At 52.1% G+C, this 18,646-nt stretch overlaps 3 protein-coding genes across 3 annotated transcripts; 2 read left to right on the top strand and 1 right to left on the bottom strand.

Annotated features, from left to right (window-relative positions):
* Positions 1-7,194: 7,194 nt before the first annotated feature.
* LOC138355762 (uncharacterized) lies at positions 7,195-8,481 on the bottom strand. The gene has a single exon (XM_069311213.1). The coding sequence runs from the start codon at positions 8,479-8,481 to the stop codon at positions 7,195-7,197; it is 1,287 nt and encodes a 428-aa protein (XP_069167314.1).
* Positions 8,482-11,998: 3,517 nt separating this feature from the next.
* LOC138355761 (S-antigen protein-like) lies at positions 11,999-13,096 on the top strand. The gene has a single exon (XM_069311209.1). The coding sequence runs from the start codon at positions 11,999-12,001 to the stop codon at positions 13,094-13,096; it is 1,098 nt and encodes a 365-aa protein (XP_069167310.1).
* Positions 13,097-13,703: 607 nt separating this feature from the next.
* LOC123751974 (uncharacterized) lies at positions 13,704-14,417 on the top strand. Its single transcript, XM_045734038.2, has one exon. The coding sequence runs from the start codon at positions 13,704-13,706 to the stop codon at positions 14,415-14,417; it is 714 nt and encodes a 237-aa protein (XP_045589994.2).
* The last annotated feature ends 4,229 nt before the right edge of the window (positions 14,418-18,646 follow it).

Below are 18,646 nucleotides of genomic sequence, written 5' to 3'. Positions count from 1 at the left end.
ACAAGCAGGGGAGCCCCACCATCACACCAGGGGGTGGTGGGTTGAACAAGCAGGGGAGCCCCACCATCACACCAGGGGGTGGTGGGTTGAACAAGCAGGGGAGCCCCACCATCACACCAGGGGGTGGTGGGTTGAACAAGCAGGGGAGCCCCACCATCAACACCAGGGGGTGGTGGGTTGAGCAAGCAGGGGAGCCCCACCATCACACCAGGGGGTGGTGTGAGGCTACAGGCACAAGGGACCACACTCCACATGCCTGTCATACTGTACCGTAAACTCAAGCACCACTGTACCGTTAACTCCAAGCACCACTGTACCGTTAACTCCAAGCACCACTGTACCGTTAACTCCAAGCACCACTGCACCGTTAACTCCAAGCTCCACTGTACCGTTAACCCCAAGCACCACTGTACCATTTACCCCAAGTACCACTGTACCGTTAGCCCCCAAGCACCACTGTACCGTTAACCCCCAAGCTCCACTGTACCGTTAACTCCTAGCACCACTGTACCGTTAACTCCTAGCACCACTGTACCGTTAACTCCAAGCTCCACTGTACCGTTAACTCCAAGTACCACTGTACCGTTAACTCCAAGTACCACTGTACCGTTAGCCCCCAAGCACCACTGTACCGTTAACCCCCAAGCTCCACTGTACCGTTAACTCCTAGCACCACTGTACCGTTAACTCCTAGCACCACTGTACCGTTAACTCCAAGCTCCACTGTACCGTTAACTCCTAGCACCACTGTACCTTTAACTAAGCACAACTTCTGACTAGTAATCACCACTCCTAACAGTAACTCGAGTGAGATAACAAAGCATATTGAAATTTGCTAAAAATGAGTTGTGTTTCACACAATTTCTGGCAGCTTAAATGGCCTGACTGATTACCTAAATTGTGTATATATTTAATTGGGTCCTAAGGTGCATTGGGCCACGGGAAAGGGAGTGGAGCCGGAGGCTGGGGCAGTAACTTTTGCTAATTACAAAAGTATTCCCAATTCCCTGTTGGTCTAATTGCTTTATGGGATCGTTATCAAAGACTGTATCTGGCTGCGCCTATCTTTATTAACCCGAAGTTTAGCCAAGCCCCAGCCCTGTGTCTGGAGCAGTCAGGCTGTGACCAGCCCTGTGTCTGGAGCAGTCAGGCTGTGTCCAGCCCTGTGTCTGGAGCAGTCAGGCTGTGTCCAGCCCTGTGTCTGGAGCAGTCAGGCTGTGACCAGCCCTGTGTCTGGAGCAGTCAGGCTGTGACCAGCCCTGTGTCTGGAGCAGTCAGGCTGTGACCAGCCCTGTGTCTGGAGAAGTCAGGCTGTGACCAGCCCTGTGTCTGGAGCAGTCAGGCTGTGACCAGCCCTGTGTCTGGAGCAGTCAAGCTTTGACCAGCCCTGTGTCTGGAGCAGTCAGGCTGTGACCAGCCCTGTGTCTGGAGCAGTCAGGCTGTGACCAGCCCTGTGTCTGGAGCAGTCAGGCTGTGACCAGCCCTGTGTCTGGAGCAGTCAAGCTTTGACCAGCCCTGTGTCTGGAGCAGTCAGGCTGTGACCAGCCCTGTGTCTGGAGCAGTCAGGCTGTGACCACTTTAAAATATCTCTAGGCTGCCATTGGGATAATTTAAAACTATTGTATGCTGTGGCTGTCACACAGTGCCAAGATGTGTCAGTGAGTGCCAAGATGTGTCATGTGTCAAGATGTGTCAGTGAGTGCCAAGATGTCACATGATGTGCCAAGATGTGTCAGTGAGTGCCAAGATGTGTCAGTGAGTGCCAAGATGTGTCAGTGAGTGCCAAGATGTGTCAGTGAGTGCCAAGATGTGTCATGTGTCAAGATGTGTCAGTGAGTGCCAGGATGTGTCAGTGAGTGCCAAGATGTGTCATGGTGTGCCAAGATGTGTCAGTGAGTGCCAAGATGTCACATGATGTGCCAAGATGTGTCAGTGAGTGCCAAGATGTGTCAGTGAGTGCCAAGATGTGTCATGTGTCAAGATGTGTCAGTGAGTGCCAAGATGTCATGATGTGCCAAGATGTGTCATGATGTGCCAAGATCTGTCAGTGAGTGCCAAGATGTGTCAGTGAGTGCCAAGATGTGTCATGGTGTGCCAAGATGTGTCATGGTGTGCCAAGATGTGTCAGGGAGTGCCAAGATGTGTCAAGGAGTGCCAAGATGTGTCAGGGAGTGCCAAGATGTGTCAGGGAGTGCCAAGATGTGTCATGGTGTGCCAAGATGTGTCATGGTGTGCCAAGATGTGTCATGGTGTGCCAAGATGTGTCATGGTGTGCCAAGATGTGTCAGGGAGTGCCAAGATGTGTCAGGGTGTGCCAAGATGTGTCAGGGAGTGCCAAGATGTGTCATGGTGTGCCAAGATGTGTCAGGGAGTGCCAAGATGTGTCAGGGAGTGCCAAGATGTGTCAGGGAGTGCCAAGATGTGTCAGGGAGTGCCAAGATGTGTCATGGTGTGCCAAGATGTGTCATGGTGTGCCAAAATGTGTCATGGTGTGCCAAGATGTGTCATGGTGTGCCAAGATGTGTCAGGGAGTGCCAAGATGTGTCATGGTGTGCCAAGATGTGTCATGGTGTGCCAAGATGTGTCAGGGAGTGCCAAGATGTGTCATGGTGTGTCAAGATGTGCCAGGGAGTGCCAAGATGTGCCAGGGAGTGCCAAGATGTGTCATGGTGTGTCAAGATGTGTCAGGAAGGCTACTTTAGAGAGAGAGAGAGAGAGAGTCAGGAACGCGTCCGTCACTCCGAGCCCAGAGAGGAATTCAACCACCCGGCAACTTTGTCTTCATTCCCAGTGATATACTACACGGCTATTGTCGGTGGGCTGTTGGAGGTTGTTGGAGACGGGCTGTTGGAGGTTGTTGGAGACGGGCTGTTGGAGGTTGTTGGAGACGGGCTGTTGGAGGTTGTTGGAGACGGGCTGTTGGAGGTTGTTGTAGGCCAGTGGTGTTGAGACTGTGACTGGGGGGGAGGGAGGGAGGGAGGGAGGGAGGGTGTTGAGATTGGGGCGGCGTGACAGGAATACTGGAGTGAGGTTTACAGTGGCTGAGGACAATCTGTACTGGGAGCGAGGCCCGGCTTGCTGCTGAATACTGTGGAGGCTCTGTGGAGGCTCTGTGGAGGCTCTGTGGAGGCTCTGTGGAGGCTCTGTGGTGGTCGACAGCCTGCCTCTCTTGGCTCTCTTGTGTGCTCTCTACTCACCCTAGTTGTGCTCACCTGGCTGTATCTCTCAGCGTCAAGCGTTCATGCAAGCATCTTGTATGTCGTAATCATGTCTCCTCTCTCATTTTGTTTTTACTTTAATGTTCTTAAGTGCTGTAATTCCTCATATAGGAATCCTCTCGGATCAGGAACCAGTCTTGTGGCAAGTTTCTCAAATTTCACAGTCCCGCTTCTGTGTATCTTTGTTCTCCACGCAGGTGCTGCATATTCCAGACGGCGTCTCACATCGGTTGCAAAGAAGGTTCTGAACGGTCTCTTTTTTATTTATTTCTGTATACTGCGAGGGTTTTGAGGTGGTGTACTGTCTGTCCTGTCGTGGTGTACTGTCTGTCCTGTCGTGGTGTACTGTCTTCCTGTCGTGGTGTACTGTCTCCCTGTCGTGGTGTACTGTCTTCCTGTCGTGGTGTACTGTCTTCCTGTCGTGGTGTACTGTCTTCCTGTCGTGGTGTACTGTCTCCCTGTCGTGGTGTACTGTCCCCCTGTCGTGGTGTACTGTCCCCCTGTCGTGGTGTGCTGCCTTCCTGTCGTGGTGTACTGTCTGTCCTGTCGTGGTGTACTGTCTGTCCTGTCGTGGTGTACTGTCCCCCTGTCGTGGTGTACTGTCTTCCTGTCGTGGTGTACTGTCTGTCCTGTCGTGGTGTACTGTCTGTCCTGTCGTGGTGTACTGTCTCCCTGTCGTGGTGTACTGTCTGTCCTGTCGTGGTGTACTGTCTTCCTGTCGTGGTGTACTGTTTCCCTGTCGTGGTGTACTGTCTGTCCTGTCGTGGTGTACTGTCTCCCTGTCGTGGTGTACTGTCTGTCCTGTCGTGGTGTACTGTCTTCCTGTCGTGGTGTACTGTCTCCCTGTCGTGGTGTACTGTCTTCCTGTCGTGGTGTACTGTCTCCCTGTCGTGGTGTACTGTCTGTCCTGTCGTGGTGTACTGTCTCCCTGTCGTGGTGTACTGTCTGTCCTGTCGTGGTGTACTGTCTTCCTGTCGTGGTGTACTGTCTCCCTGTCGTGGTGTACTGTCTTCCTGTCGTGGTGTACTGTCTCCCTGTCGTGGTGTACTGTCTTCCTGTCGTGGTGTACTGTCTGTCCTGTCGTGGTGTACTGTCTGTCCTGTCGTGGTGTACTGTCTCCCTGTCGTGGTGTACTGTCTGTCCTGTCGTGGTGTACTGTCTCCCTGTCGTGGTGTACTGTCTCCCTGTCGTGGTGTACTGTATTCCTGTCGTGGTGTACTGTCTCCCTGTCGTGGTGTACTGTCTCCCTGTCGTGGTGTACTGTCTTCCTGTTGTGGTGTACTGTCTTCCTGTCGTGGTGTACTGTCTCCCTGTCGTGGTCTACTGTCTTCCTGTCGTGTGTACTGTCTCCCTGTTGTGGTGTACTGTCTTCCTGTTGTGGTGTACTGTCTCCCTGTCGTGGTGTACTGTCTCCCTGTTGTGGTGTACTGTCTCCCTGTCGTGGTGTACTGTCTCCCTGTCGTGGTGTACTGTCTCCCTGTCGTGGTGTACTGTCTCCCTGTCGTGGTGTACTGTCTCCCTGTCGTGGTGTACTGTCTCCCTGTCGTGGTGTACTGTCTCCCTGTCGTGGTGTACTGTCTCCCTGTCGTGGTCTACTGTCTTCCTGTCGTGTGTACTGTCTCCCTGTTGTGGTGTACTGTCTTCCTGTTGTGGTGTACTGTCTCCCTGTCGTGGTGTACTGTCTCCCTGTCGTGGTGTACTGTCTCCGGAGTGTCCTGCTCCCTCCACCTGTGTTCAGTACTTGATATCTTCCCTCGGTGCACATATATAGCCGCGATATCTTGGACCGCTTCTGTTGCCCTTAAAGATCATAGTTTCTCGAGGTTATCGTGAGGTTATCGACAATGATATCCCTTTCCTAATATTTTTATCAGTTTTGCATCATCTGCAAGACCTGAAAAATATAAGACTTTTTTTTTGTCAAGACATTCACATCAACGAAAGAAATTCATGAATTATTGATCCCTACGGAACTCCATTCATCACTGCCCTCTGCGCATTTGTTATTACTTCCTGTTTGACACGTGTTCAATCACCCAATTCACAGTTCCTGCAGTTACACCTGCCTGAGTTGTTAGTGTGGGTAGGAGACCATCTTTCTCTTCTCCTCGTGAGCTTCTCCAAGAATTGAAGATGTCAGGAAAGGCTTTTCTCTTCTTCACGTTCGTCTTCTTACTCGAGAATCTACTCATGTGTTCTGTGTTGACTATTTCTGCAGTGTAGGGTCGGGGGTGTTAGCTCTTGGTCCCTGCCTTTCTAACCTTCGGTTGTCTAGAGTACTGACTCCAGATTTATTTTAGTCTGTCTTATCTAACAGATATACGTCTCTCTAACACGCGCGCACGCACGCACGCACGCACGCACGCACGCACGCACGCACACACACACACACACACACACACACACACACACAGGATAGCGTGCAGGACTCGTAATTTTGTGGCGCGGGTTCGATTCCCGCACGAGGCAGAAATAAATGGGCAAAGTTTCTTTCACCCTGAATGCCCCTGTTACCTAGCAGTAAATAGATACATGGGAGTTAGTCAGCTGTCACGGGCTGCTTCCTGGGGGGTGTGTGTGTGTGTGGAGAAAAAAAAGGTAATTAGTAAACAGTTGATTGACAGTTGAGAGACGGGCCGAAAGAGCAAAGCTCAACCCCCGCAAACACAACTAGGTGAATACACACACACACACACACACACACACACACACACACACACACACACACACACACACACACACACACACACACACACAGGTATGCCACTAGACTAGTCCCAGAACTAAGAGGCATGAGTTACGAGGAAAGGCTGCGGGAAATGCACCTCACGACACTGGAAGACAGAAGAGTAACGGTAGACATGATCACTACGTACAAAATTCTCAAAGGAATTGACAGGGTAGATAAACATAGACTGTTTAACACGGGTGGTACGCGAACAAGGGGACACAGGTGGAGTACCCAAATGAGCCACAGGGACGTTAGAAAGAACTTTTTCAGTGTCAGAGTAGTTAATAGATGAAATGCATTAGGCAGTGATGTGGTGGAGGCTGACTCCATACACAGTTTCAAATGTAGATATGATGGAGCCCAGTAGGCTCAGGAATCTGTAACCAGTTGACTGACGGTTGAGAGGCGAGACCAAAGAGCCAGAGCTCAACCTCCGCAAACACAACTAGGTGAGTACACACACACAGGATGCAGACAGTATCAGCTGTCAAACATCAAGGTATTTATTGCTCTCCTCACTTGAGAACTCTGTCATTTGTTTCTGCCTCGGGCGGGAATCGAACCCGGGCCCTTGGGACTACGATCTCCCGATCGCTCTCCGCCCGTGTACTTACCTATCTGTGCCTGTAGGATTGAGACCTGTAGACCACACTTTTACATCCGCCAGTTGTCTAATACAATGATTTCTGACTTATTTCAGTGTCAAATATACCTTTAAAAGTGTGTGTGTGTGTGTGTGTGTGTGTGTGTGTGTGTGTGTGTGTGTGTGTGTGTGTGTGTGTGTGTGTGTGTGTGTGTGTGTGTGTGTGTGTGTGTGTGTGTGTGTGTGTGTGTGTGTGTGTGTGTGTGTGTGTGTGTGTGTGTGTGTGCGTGTGTGTGTACTCACCTAGTTCACCTAGTTGTGTTTGCGGGGGTTGAGCTCTGGCTCTTTGGTCCCGCCTCTCAACCGTCAATCAACAGGTGTACAGATTCCTGAGCCTATCGGGCTCTGTCATATCTACACTTGAAACTGTGTATGGAGTCACCCTCCACCACATCACCCCCTAATGCACATTCCATTTGTCAACCATTCTGACACTAAAAAAGTTCTTTGCGTGTGTGTGTGTGTGTGTGCGTGTGCGTGCGTGCGTTTGTACACTCCCCGAAACGGATTTTGTGTATGTATCATGTCAGGTGTGACATGATACATACAGATGGGTCTGTCCTAAATGGCAGTTCCCGGCAAGCATTTTGTTTCGTAAAGTTCTACAATATATTAAAGGCCGTAGAGGAAACGGTAGAAGTAACAACACCTATTGCCACAGCAGCAGCAACAACGGTAGTTGTAGCATTAGCAACAGCAGCAGCAACAACGGTAGTTGTAGCATTAGCAACAGCAGCAGCAGCAACAACGGTAGTTGTAGCATTAGCAACAGCAGCAGCAGCAACAACGGTAGTTGTAGCATTAGCAACAGCAGCAGCAGCAACAACGGTAGTTGTAGCATTAGCAACAGCAGCAGCAGCAACAACGGTAGTTGTAGCATTAGCAACAGCAGCAGCAACAACGGTAGTTGTAGCATTAGCAACAGCAGCAGCAACAACGGTAGTTGTAGCATTAGCAACAGCAGCAGCAACAACGGTAGTTGTAGCATTAGCAACAGCAGCAGCAACAACGGTAGTTGTAGCATTAGCAACAGCAGCAGCAACAACGGTAGTTGTAGCATTAGCAACAGCAGCAGCAACAACGGTAGTTGTAGCATTAGCAACAGCAGCAGCAACAACGGTAGTTGTAGCATTAGCAACAGCAACAGCAACAACGGTAGTTGTAGCATTAGCAACAGCAGCAGCAGCAACAACGGTAGTTGTAGCATTAGCAACAGCAGCAGCAGCAACAACGGTAGTTGTAGCATTAGCAACAGCAGCAGCAGCAACAACGGTAGTTGTAGCATTAGCAACAGCAGCAGCAGCAACAACGGTAGTTGTAGCATTAGCAACAGCAGCAGCAGCAACAACGGTAGTTGTAGCATTAGCAACAGCAGCAGCAGCAACAACGGTAGTTGTAGCATTAGCAACAGCAGCAGCAGCAACAACGGTAGTTGTAGCATTAGCAACAGCAGCAGCAGCAACAACGGTAGTTGTAGCATTAGCAACAGCAGCAGCAGCAACAACGGTAGTTGTAGCATTAGCAACAGCAGCAGCAGCAACAACGGTAGTTGTAGCATTAGCAACAGCAGCAGCAGCAACAACGGTAGTTGTAGCATTAGCAACAGCAGCAGCAACAACGGTAGTTGTAGCATTAGCAACAGCAGCAGCAACAACGGTAGTTGTAGCATTAGCAACAGCAGCAGCAACAACGGTAGTTGTAGCATTAGCAACAGCAGCAGCAACAACGGTAGTTGTAGCATTAGCAACAGCAGCAGCAACAACGGTAGTTGTAGCATTAGCAACAGCAGCAGCAACAACGGTAGTTGTAGCATTAGCAACAGCAGCAGCAACAACGGTAGTTGTAGCATTAGCAACAGCAGCAGCAACAAGAAGAAGAGATGTTGCCATCTTGCCTGGTGACCCCTGGCGACCCCTGGCGGCCCCTGGTGACCCCTGGCGGCCCCTGGCGGCCCCTAGCGGCCCCTGGCGGCCCCTGGCGGCCCCTGGTGACCCCTGGCGGCCCCTGGTGACCTCTGGCGGCCCCTGGCGGCCCCTGGTGACCCCTGGTGATCCCTGGTGACCCCTGGCGGCCCCTGGTGACCCCTGGTGACCCCTGGCGGCCCCTGGTGACCCCTGGCGGCCCCTGGCGGCCCCTGGCGGCCCCTGGTGACCCCTGGCGGCCCCTGGTGACCCCTGGCGGCCCCTGGCGGCCCCTGGTAACCCCTAGCGGCCCCTGGTGACCCCTAGCGGCCCCTGGTGACCCCTGGTGACCCCTGGCGGCCCCTGGCGGCCCCTGGTGACCCCTAGCGGCCCCTAGCGGCCCCTGGCGGCCCCTGGTGACCCCTGGCGGCCCCTGGCGGCCCCTGGCGGCCCCTGGTGACCCCTAGCGGCCCCTGGCGGCCCCTGGTGACCCCTGGCGGCCCCTAGCGGCCCCTGGCGGCCCCTGGTGACCCCTGGCGGCCCCTGGCGGCCCCTGGTGACCCCTAGCGGCCCCTGGTGACCCCTGGCGGCCCCTGGCGGCCCCTGGTGACCCCTGGTGACCCCTGGCGGCCCCTGGTGACCACTGGCGGCCCCTGGTGACCCTTGGCGGCCCCTGGCGGCCCCTGGTGACCCCTGGCGGCCCCTGGCGGCCCCTGGTGACCCCTAGCGGCCCCTAGCGGCCCCTGGTGACCCCTGGCGGCCCCTGGCGGCCCCTGGCGGCCCCTGGTGACCCCTGGTGACCCCTGGCGGCCCCTGGTGACCACTGGCGGCCCCTGGTGACCCTTGGCGGCCCCTGGCGGCCCCTGGTGACCCCTGGCGGCCCCTGGTGACCCTTGGCGACCCCTGGCGGCCCCTGGTGACCCCTGGCGGCCCCTGGCGGCCCCTGGTGACCCCTGGCGGCCCCTGGCGGCCCCTGGTGACCCCTGGTGACCCCTGGCGGCCCCTGGTGACCCTTGGCGGCCCCTGGCGGCCCCTGGTGACCCCTGGCGGCCCCTGGTGACCCTTGGCGACCCCTGGCGGCCCCTGGTGACCCCTGGCGGCCCCTGGCGGCCCCTGGTGACCCCTGGCGGCCCCTGGCGGCCCCTGGTGACCCCTGGTGACCCCTGGTGACCCCTGGCGGCCCCTGGCGGCCAGGTGAACACCATCAAGTAGTTGTCACAACTCACTTAAGCTAGTTGTGGCCCTCATCTTCCTCCGTGTCCTCCTCCTCCTCCTCTCCGCTGGCTCCTCCAACCTCTCCTCCTCCTCCTCCTTCAGAGAACGTCGCTTTTCGCTCGTATGCGTTACACAAGGCCAACAATTGTATCAGAAAATGGAAGCGGCTCGCGTACGTACTGTCCCGTTTTCTGTTTTGGGGTCCTCTGGTAGGTTAGGAGAGGGCACGCTAAATTGACAGTTTTAGAGGACGGACGGTGGTGGCTGGTGCGCCACCCCACACAACCATTCAGAACCCGGGATCTCCCAGACGGAACTTCAGTATAGAAGAGTAAGATATGTCAGTGTGGTTTACCTGTTGTTATAGATTCAGCTACTCGGAACAACTTTCAAGTAGCACGGGCTATGGTGAGCCCGTAGGCTCTACTGCTGGTATGTGAGGCCTGGCCGGCCTCACATACTAACAATGTGCCAGTAAGAACCACTCACGCTCTTCATAAGAGCTGCCCAGTGTGAGAGAGAGGGCTTCCTAGTATGAGTGAGGGCTTCCTGGTGTGAGAGCTTCCCAGTGTGAGTGAGGGCTTCATGGTGTGAGTGAGGGCTTCCCAGTGTGAGTGAGGGCTTCCCAGTGTGAGTGAGGGCTTCCTGGTGTGAGTAAGGGCTTCCTGGTGTGAGTAAGGGCTTCCTGGTGTGAGTAAGGGCTTCCCAGTGTGAGTAAGGGCTTCCTGGTGTAAGGGCTTCCCAGTGTGAGTAAGGGCTTCCTGGTGTGAGTAAGGGCTTACCAGTGTAAGTGAGGGCTTCCCAGTGTGAGTGAGGGCTTCCCAGTGTGAGTGAGGGCTTCCTGGTGTAAGGGCTTCCCAGTGTGAGTAAGGGCTTCCTGGTGTGAGTAAGGGCTTACCAGTGTAAGTGAGGGCTTCCCAGTGTGAGTGAGGGCTTCCCAGTGTGAGTGAGGGCTTCCCAGTGTGAGTGAGGGCTTCCCGGTGTGAGTAAGGGCTTCCTGGTGTGAGTAAGGGCTTCCCAGTGTGAGTAAGGGCTTCCCAGTGTAAGTGAGGGCTTCAAAGTGTGAGTGAGAGCTTCCTGGTGTGAGTAAGGGCTTCCTGGTGTGAGTAAGGGCTTCCTGGTGTGAGTAAGGGCTTCTCAGTGTAAGTGAGGGCTTCAAAGTGTGAGTGAGGGCTTCCTGGTGTGAGTAAGGGCTTCCCAGTGTGAGTGAGGGCTTCCTGGTGTGAGTGAGGGCTTCCTAGTATGAGTGAGGGCTTCCCAGTGTGAGATCTTGCCAGCTGGCATACTGGTCTCATGGCAGAGTGCGTTTTATCTCTAGGTTATGTTGAGGTGGGAGTGTTGGCGTGGGTACGGCGGGTGAGGCTAGGCGGTAGTTGAAGTAGCTAGCCTGGTGCCAGTGGATTCATAGAGGACTCTTTAAGAGTTCGTTATTGTGGGTTTTCAGTGTTTGCCTGTGGTTTATAGTGCAGGGAGATTGGTGGGGGGGTGTTGCCCTGCTACGTCTGGCCTGCTCTCTCTCTCTCTCTCTCTCTCTCTCTCTCTCTCTCTCTCTCTCTCTCTCTCTCTCTCTCTCTCTCTCTCTCTCTCTCTCTCTCTCTCTCTCTCTCTCTCTCTCTCTCTCTCTCTCTCTCTCTCACTCTCACTCTCACTCTCACTCTCACGCACACGCACACGCACACGCACACACACACACACACACATCACTTCCTTTTCCCCTGCACAACCTCCGTAAATCCCTCCCTCCACAGCATTCTCTCCCTCACCTTCCCTCACCCTCCCTCCCTCCCTCCCTCACCCTGACAAGCGAGCCACAAGTCAGCAGGCGTGACAGCCGCCCACCAACACATGTTTCACCCGCCTAGACCCCGTACTGTGTGCGTGTGCGTGTGTGTATACACACCTCCACGTGTGTGTGCCCTCTCACACACCTGCTTGTGCTCGCTGAGCGCCAGCTCCCGGTCCCCGTCTTCCAGTCATGAGTAGTCCGGGATTGAGCTGAGGTTATAGTCTCCAACCTGTCTCCGCCCGGGCTAAATTAAGTCTCTCCTTCACAGTGTGTCTGTGGATCTTGTATGTTGGGATCAGGGCCCCTCTGGTTGTCAACTCTGCCGCTAATATGAGGCTCAGTTTTCTCCTTGAGGCGGTGATGGGAGAGGTTGTGAGGGTGGGAGAATGAGTACCCTCTTTGTATACCGCTTTTACTCGTATACCCTATGTATATCCCTCTTATGGGTATACTTTGTGTATACCCTCTCCTCTCACCGCCAGCCTCATGTTATTGTAAGAATTCATGACTCAAGACTCGGAAGGAACAAGACTTTCTCTTGATAGCCAGTGGGCGCGGGGTGAAGATAGCCAGTGGGTGATGGGTCAAGACAGCCACTGGGCGCGGGGTCAAGATTGCCAGTGGGCGCGGGGACAATATAACCAGTGGGCGCGGGGTCAAGATAGCCAGTGGGCGCGGGGTCAAGATAGCCAGTGGGCGCGGGGTCAAGATAGCCAGTGGGCGCGGGGTGAAGATAGCCAGTGGGCGCGGGGTGAAGATAGCCAGTGGGCGCGGGGTGAAGATAGCCAGTGGGCGCGGGGTGAAGATAGCCAGTGGGTGATGGGTCAAGACAGCCACTGGGCGCGGGGTCAAGATTGCCAGTGGGCGCGGGGACAATATAACCAGTGGGCGCGGGGTCAAGATAGCCAGTGGGCGCGGGGTGAAGATAGCCAGTGGGTGATGGGTCAAGACAGCCACTGGGCGCGGGGTCGAGATTGCCAGTGGGCGCGGGGACAATATAACCAGTGGGCGCGGGGTCAAGATAGCCAGTGGGCGCGGGGTCAAGATAGCCAGTGGGTGATGAGTCAAGACAGCCACTGGGCGCGGGGTCAAGATTGCCAGTGGGCGCGGGGACAATATAACCAGTGGGCGCGGGGTGAAGATAGCCAGTGGGCGCGGGGTCAAGATAGCCAGTGGGCGCGGGGTCAAGATAGCCAGTGGGCGCGGGGTGAAGATAGCCAGTGGGCGCGGGGTGAAGATAGCCAGTGGGTGATGGGTCAAGACAGCCACTGGGCGCGGGGTCAAGATTGCCAGTGGGCGCGGGGACAATATAACCAGTGGGCGCGGGGTCAAGATAGCCAGTGGGCGCGGGGTCAAGATAGCCAGTGGGTGATGAGTCAAGACAGCCACTGGGCGCGGGGTCAAGATTGCCAGTGGGCGCGGGGACAATATAACCAGTGGGCGCGGGGTCAAGATAGCCAGTGGGCGCGGGGTCAAGATAGCCAGTGGGCGCGGGGTCAAGATAGCCAGTGGGCGCGGGGTCAAGATAGCCAGTGGGCGCGGGATCAAGATAACCAGTGGGCGCGGGGTCAAGACAGCCACTGGGCGCGGGGGTCAAGATAGCCAGTGGGCGCAGGGTCAAGATAGCCAGTGGGCGCGGGGTCAAGATAGCCAGTGGGCGCGGGGTCAAGACAGCCAGTGGGCGCAGGGTCAAGATAGCCAGTGGGCGCCGGTTAAGATAGCCAGTGTGCACCGGTCAAGACAGCCAGTGGGTGCGGGGTCAAGATAGCCAGCGGGCGCCGGTTAAGATAGCCAGTGTGCACCGGTCAAGATAGCCAGTGGGTGCGGGGTCAAGATAGCCAGTGGGCGCGGGGTCAAGACAGCCAGTGGGTGCGGGGTCAAGATAGCCAGTGGGCGCCGGTTAAGATAGCCAGTGTGCACCGGTCAAGACAGCCAGTGGGTGCGGGGTCAAGATAGCCAGCGGGCGCCGGTTAAGATAGCCAGTGTGCACCGGTCAAGATAGCCAGTGGGTGCGGGGTCAAGATAGCCAGTGGGTGCGGGGTCAAGATAGCCAGTGGGTGCGGGGTCAAGATAGCCAGTGGGCGCCGGTTAAGATAGCCAGTGTGCACCGGTCAAGATAGCCAGTGGGTGCGGGGTCAAGATAGCCAGTGGGGCGCCGGTCAAGAGGGTCCACGCTCGTTAAGCGGTTGGCCAAGTAACTACAACGTCAATGTTGCAAATTGAATTCCACAGAAAGTTTTATAAACGTGTGAATCATATATCCATTTCAGTGGTTCAGGCTGGCAACACTGTAGTTGCAAGAGCAGCAGCAGCTGGCAAGTGCAGCAGCAGCTGGCAAGTGCAGCAGCAACTGGCAAGAGCAACAGCAACTGGCAAGTGCAGCAGCAACTGGCAAGTGCAGCAGCAGCTGGCAAGTGCAGCAGCAGCTGGCAAGTGCAGCAGCAGCTGGCAAGTGCAGCAGCAACTGGCAAGTGCAGCAGCAGCTGGCAAGTGCAGCAGCAGCTGGCAAGTGCAGCAGCAGCTGGCAAGTGCAGCAGCAGCTGGCAAGTGCAGCAGCAGCTGGCAAGTGCAGCAGCAGCTGGCAAGTGCAGCAGCAGCTGGCAAGTGCAGCAGCAACTGGCAAGTGCAGCAGCAACTGGCAAGAGCAACAGCAACTGGCAAGTGCACCAGCAACTGGCAAGTGCAACAGCAACTGGCAAAAGCAACAGCAACTGGCAAGTGCAGCAGCAACTGGCAAGAGCAACAACAACTGGCAAGTGCAGCAGCAACTGGCAAGTGCAGCAGCAACTGGCAAGAGCAGCAGCAACTGGCAAGTGCAGCAGCTTGCAAGATAAAGAGCTGTCAAGAGGCGCATTCATGCGGATTTTGTAAGAAAAGCTTTTATACAAGGACACGACAGAGGGGTTGTAAGGGGAACTCTTAATGGCGTCTCGAATGTCCCCGGGCGCTGAGGAACAAGGCGGGTGGTGGAGGGACTCCCCCATAATGGCCTCCAGGTTGTCCAACATCCATACCAACATTGTTGACCGCACGCTAACCGGACTTTGCATGGCTACCCCCCAATGGTGCAAGGTCATAGGTTATACGGAGTTCACGCCCCTGGGGCATGCTGTCATAGGTGATTATTTTGGGAGACTAATGTATCTATAGGCATTCTGCACTATGTTATTCTTCTCCCCTCGTCTGTCTCTGTCTCTTCTCCCCTCGGCTGCCTTCGTCTCCTCTCCCCTCACCTGCCTCCGTCTCCTCTCCTCTCACCTGCCTTCGTCTCCTCTCCCCTCGGCTGCCTTCGTCTCCTCTCCCCTCGGCTGCCTCCGTCTCCTCTCCCCTCTTCCTCCCCTCCCCTGTCCCGGCCCCTCGTATCTGCAGTTCAGTATTAGTCTCCATACTATACAATACTATTCATGTTGTATGGCTTTGTAATTTGCATTAAAGCAGGTTTAATAATATTTCTATTAAAAATGCTTTTTATAATTGGTTCTTGAGAATCTCTCCCAATCAGTTTCTGAGAATGTTCTGACAAGTGAATAAATAGAGCATTATACTGTAAATATGCAGAATTTGCTGGGAAATTCGAAAATTCAAATCTTTGTATGCTTGACATATATAGAATGTATTACAATCTTTACAAGCTATTTTGTAAATGACCCAGTTATCACTACGAGGGAAGTGTGTAACTATTAATTTTCCAATTGTATTGTCATTGTTAAACAACATGTGTAGATCGAGAGGTTTCACGGTCTTGACAATATTTTGGAATCCAGAAAAGTTGTGTGAGGCTAAACCCATGTGTCCGGCCTCCAACCATGGACAGTTGGACAGAGACATACATTATATTTTACAGATATAGATGAGTTTGAGTGGATATAAATATTAGCTGCCATGTATTGGCTAATAGGCTTTATGTAGTTTCCTTTAATCTTGTGCACCTCTTCCCTTTCATGGCCTACATCTTCCCCCCTCCCCTCTCTCTCCCTCCCTGCTTCTACCCCTCCCCTCTCCCTTCCCCATCCCTCTTCTCCCCCACCTGCAGGTCAGCTGGGCCCAATACTCTCCAGTCTTGACAAATGTTGACAATGGACCTTTAAGACTCTTGAGCCTGCCGGATTTTTCACAGCAGCTGTTGGTGAGCAGCCAGTCCTGGCGTTCCTCGCTTGTTGTATGATGCAGCCTTGTTTTATTATACATTTCTTGCTGCATTCTGGAATATGTCTTCGTTTGTATGATACTGTGTTGGTGCAAGCAAGACTACATCGCATGTCTGTTGTATTTATAAACTTCGAGCATGCAGGAATATACTACATGTCTACTTGTAGTATACATTTTTGGGTGCAAGCACAGGTATTCCTTATGGAGAGTTATTCATTGTTGCATTTACAATATACATTATGTTGCATAATTTAGTTGTGTTGTCGGACGGTAGTGAGTCATTGCTGCTGACCTCGGCCGGACTGTGTAATGTATCTTACTATAATTAATAAAAGTATTAAAGCACATTATAATCTGTACTGTACTCAAATATATCGGCCTAGGCGTGACTAGGTAAAGATTTATTCTTTATTAATTAGCATTTTATATTGTTACTCAACTCGTTTGAGGCATTTCAGAGTATATACAAGAATGTGGACAAACATTCACAAAGTTAGGTTAGAATGTTTCGTAATTAGAATTCATTGGGTTAATCTTCAGTATATGATTTGACATGAATTATTTAATATAATTCTGTAATTATATAATAGCCTGTAATTAATAAAGTAATTGGTAACTTTAATTACGGATGAATTATATCTAGTAGAGAAAATAAATTGGAGGGAAAAAGTTTCAGTTTAGTTCATTTATTATGCACCCCATACCCATCTTGTGGGCGGTAGTGGAAAGGGTTACACATAATGGGTTCAGGAACTAGACATTGTCTTTGGCAATCATTAGAGTTTTCTTAGTTTAAATGAATGGTAGTTAATATTGACATGTTGACTACTTCTACAATACCTGCTATCGTATTACTGGCGTCTTGTCGTACAAGGCATTTTTAATATGAGTTTAAACGCAACATAACGAATATAGTGTGTGCATGGAGACTCCATCCACGAAGGCTTTCAGGTGCTGGGAGCTGCGTCGGTAGTAATAATTAGCGTCCATTAGTTTAACTGATTAACAATTAATATTATAATTACCAATTATCTATATAATGACTTGAAAGTATTTTCATGCAATTCATATTTAATACAAGTTATAGACACACATATACACACAGGATATTAGAGGTTTTATATCGAGGTTCTGTATATTAGAGGACTTATATCGAACCTCGATATAAGTCTTAGAACCAAGACTTATATCGAGGTTACTCACCCCCCCCCTCTCCAAGGCTGAATTACTGACCCGGCCCGGCTGCAACCCCACAAGAAGCTGACTAACTGCTGAGCACCTAATTACTGCTAGGTGAACAGAGACATTAGGTGGAAAAGGAAATGTGTCCTACCATTTCTATCGCGCCCGGGATTCGAACCCGCAATTCTCGATTGTGTGTCGAGAACGAACCCAACTGTACTACCGGGACCCCCTATTGCTTAGCACTTAGGACGTGTGCTTCTGGAAACTCGACATCAGTAAACTGCTTGTTGAATCTCGACGTGATCGCCAAGAACGAGATAAGGCAACCCGTTCTCGCACTTTCTTGTAGTCAATATTGACTTATTAAATACGTTCATATGTGACATACTAATTTATTGTGAATATTTTAGTTTACCTTGAAAAGCTTCATAGAAAACACCGACCTTACCTAACCTTCTTAGTATGTTAAGATAAGCATCTTATTGCTTCATAATTTCAATTATTACTTAACCTATACCTGTAATAGGTTAAGTAATAATTGTAATTACGAAGCAATAAGATGCTTATCTTAACACACTAAGAAGGTAAGGTAAGGTCGGTGTTTTCTATGAAGCTTTTCAAGGTAAACTAAAATATTCACAATAAATTAGTATGTCACATATGCACTTATTTAATAAGTCAATATTGACTTAAAAAAAGTGCAAGAACGGGTTGGATAAGGACATATTTCCTTGGCACCTGCGTAACTGCCTGACGAATCCGGCCCCTGATTGCCTTGAGCACACTATCTAAACTGATCAAACTGCATAGCAATATTGCTCTAGCAAGGTCAGCGGCAAACATATTTATTACCAAACATGCATATGTATCGGTGCAGTCTCCACGGCCAGCAACCGCCGGCTCAGTGGGTCCATTAACAAATCAGGAATGCACATTCCACGTTAAGGTTCGAATCCCTTTAAATAACAGCTGGGAGTCGTAGGTTCTAAATATTAGGCTTTCGAATCCCTCCCAAAAACACCCCGACAAAAAGTCTTTAAATAGTTTGGAAGCCAACGACCCAAATCACATAAAGATCAGAGCCTCAAATTCTATAGCTGTCAGGGATGAAGATTCAATTAGGGAGTTCCTGAGGTTAATTGGCGTGATTATCTTTTGTTTGATTGGGGCCGGTGTTCCCGGAGCTGGCCGCCCTCGGCGCCCCTGGCACTTCCTAGTTCACCATCATAACACAGTGATTTCTGTGTGAATTGTTTACTGTCTCTTGTTTCACAGCCATGATCTCTCGCAGTATATTGTCTCTTGTTTATGTTTTCGTCTTCCTGTCTGTTATTTATTTTCCATCTCTCTCTTATTTGTTTCGTTCTGTTGCTTAAAGTAATTGAGGAAAGCAAGGAGGCATGAAAATGGAGGAGTTGGGAGCTCTCTCTCCTGTCTCCCTCTCTCCCTCATGTCTCTCTCTCTCTCTCTCCCATGTCTCTCTCTCCTCTCTTTTTCATCCGCATTTTACCTTTTCTCTCGTCCTTGTTGCTGTTCCTGCTTTAGTTGGTGTTTGTTGCTTCCTCAGTCTGCGAGTGTTGCTTAAGCTTGTCAATGTTGCAGCCTCAGTCCGTCAGTGTTGCAACAGCTTCAGTCCGTGAGTGTTGCAACAGCCTCAGTCCGTGAGTGTTGCAGCAGCTTCAGTCCGTGAGTGTTGCAACAGCCTCAGTCCGTGAGTTTTGCAACATCTTCAGTCCGTGAGTGTTGCAACAGCCTCAGTCCGTGAGTGTTGCAACAGCCTCAGTCCGTGAGTGTTGCAACAGCCTCAGTCCGTGAGTG

Source organism: Procambarus clarkii, chromosome 6 (assembly GCF_040958095.1).
Source record: "Procambarus clarkii isolate CNS0578487 chromosome 6, FALCON_Pclarkii_2.0, whole genome shotgun sequence".
NCBI classification, from domain to species: domain Eukaryota; kingdom Metazoa; phylum Arthropoda; class Malacostraca; order Decapoda; family Cambaridae; genus Procambarus; species Procambarus clarkii.
This window is presented reverse-complemented; position numbering and strand designations above follow the sequence as displayed.

Bases quoted from the DNA above. Each gene is read 5' to 3' on its own strand.
- LOC138355762 (XM_069311213.1), bottom strand. From the start codon at position 8,481: ATGGCAACATCTCTTCTTCTTGTTGCTGCTGCTGTTGCTAATGCTACA.
- LOC138355761 (XM_069311209.1), top strand. From the start codon at position 11,999: ATGACTCAAGACTCGGAAGGAACAAGACTTTCTCTTGATAGCCAGTGG.
- LOC123751974 (XM_045734038.2), top strand. From the start codon at position 13,704: ATGTTGCAAATTGAATTCCACAGAAAGTTTTATAAACGTGTGAATCAT.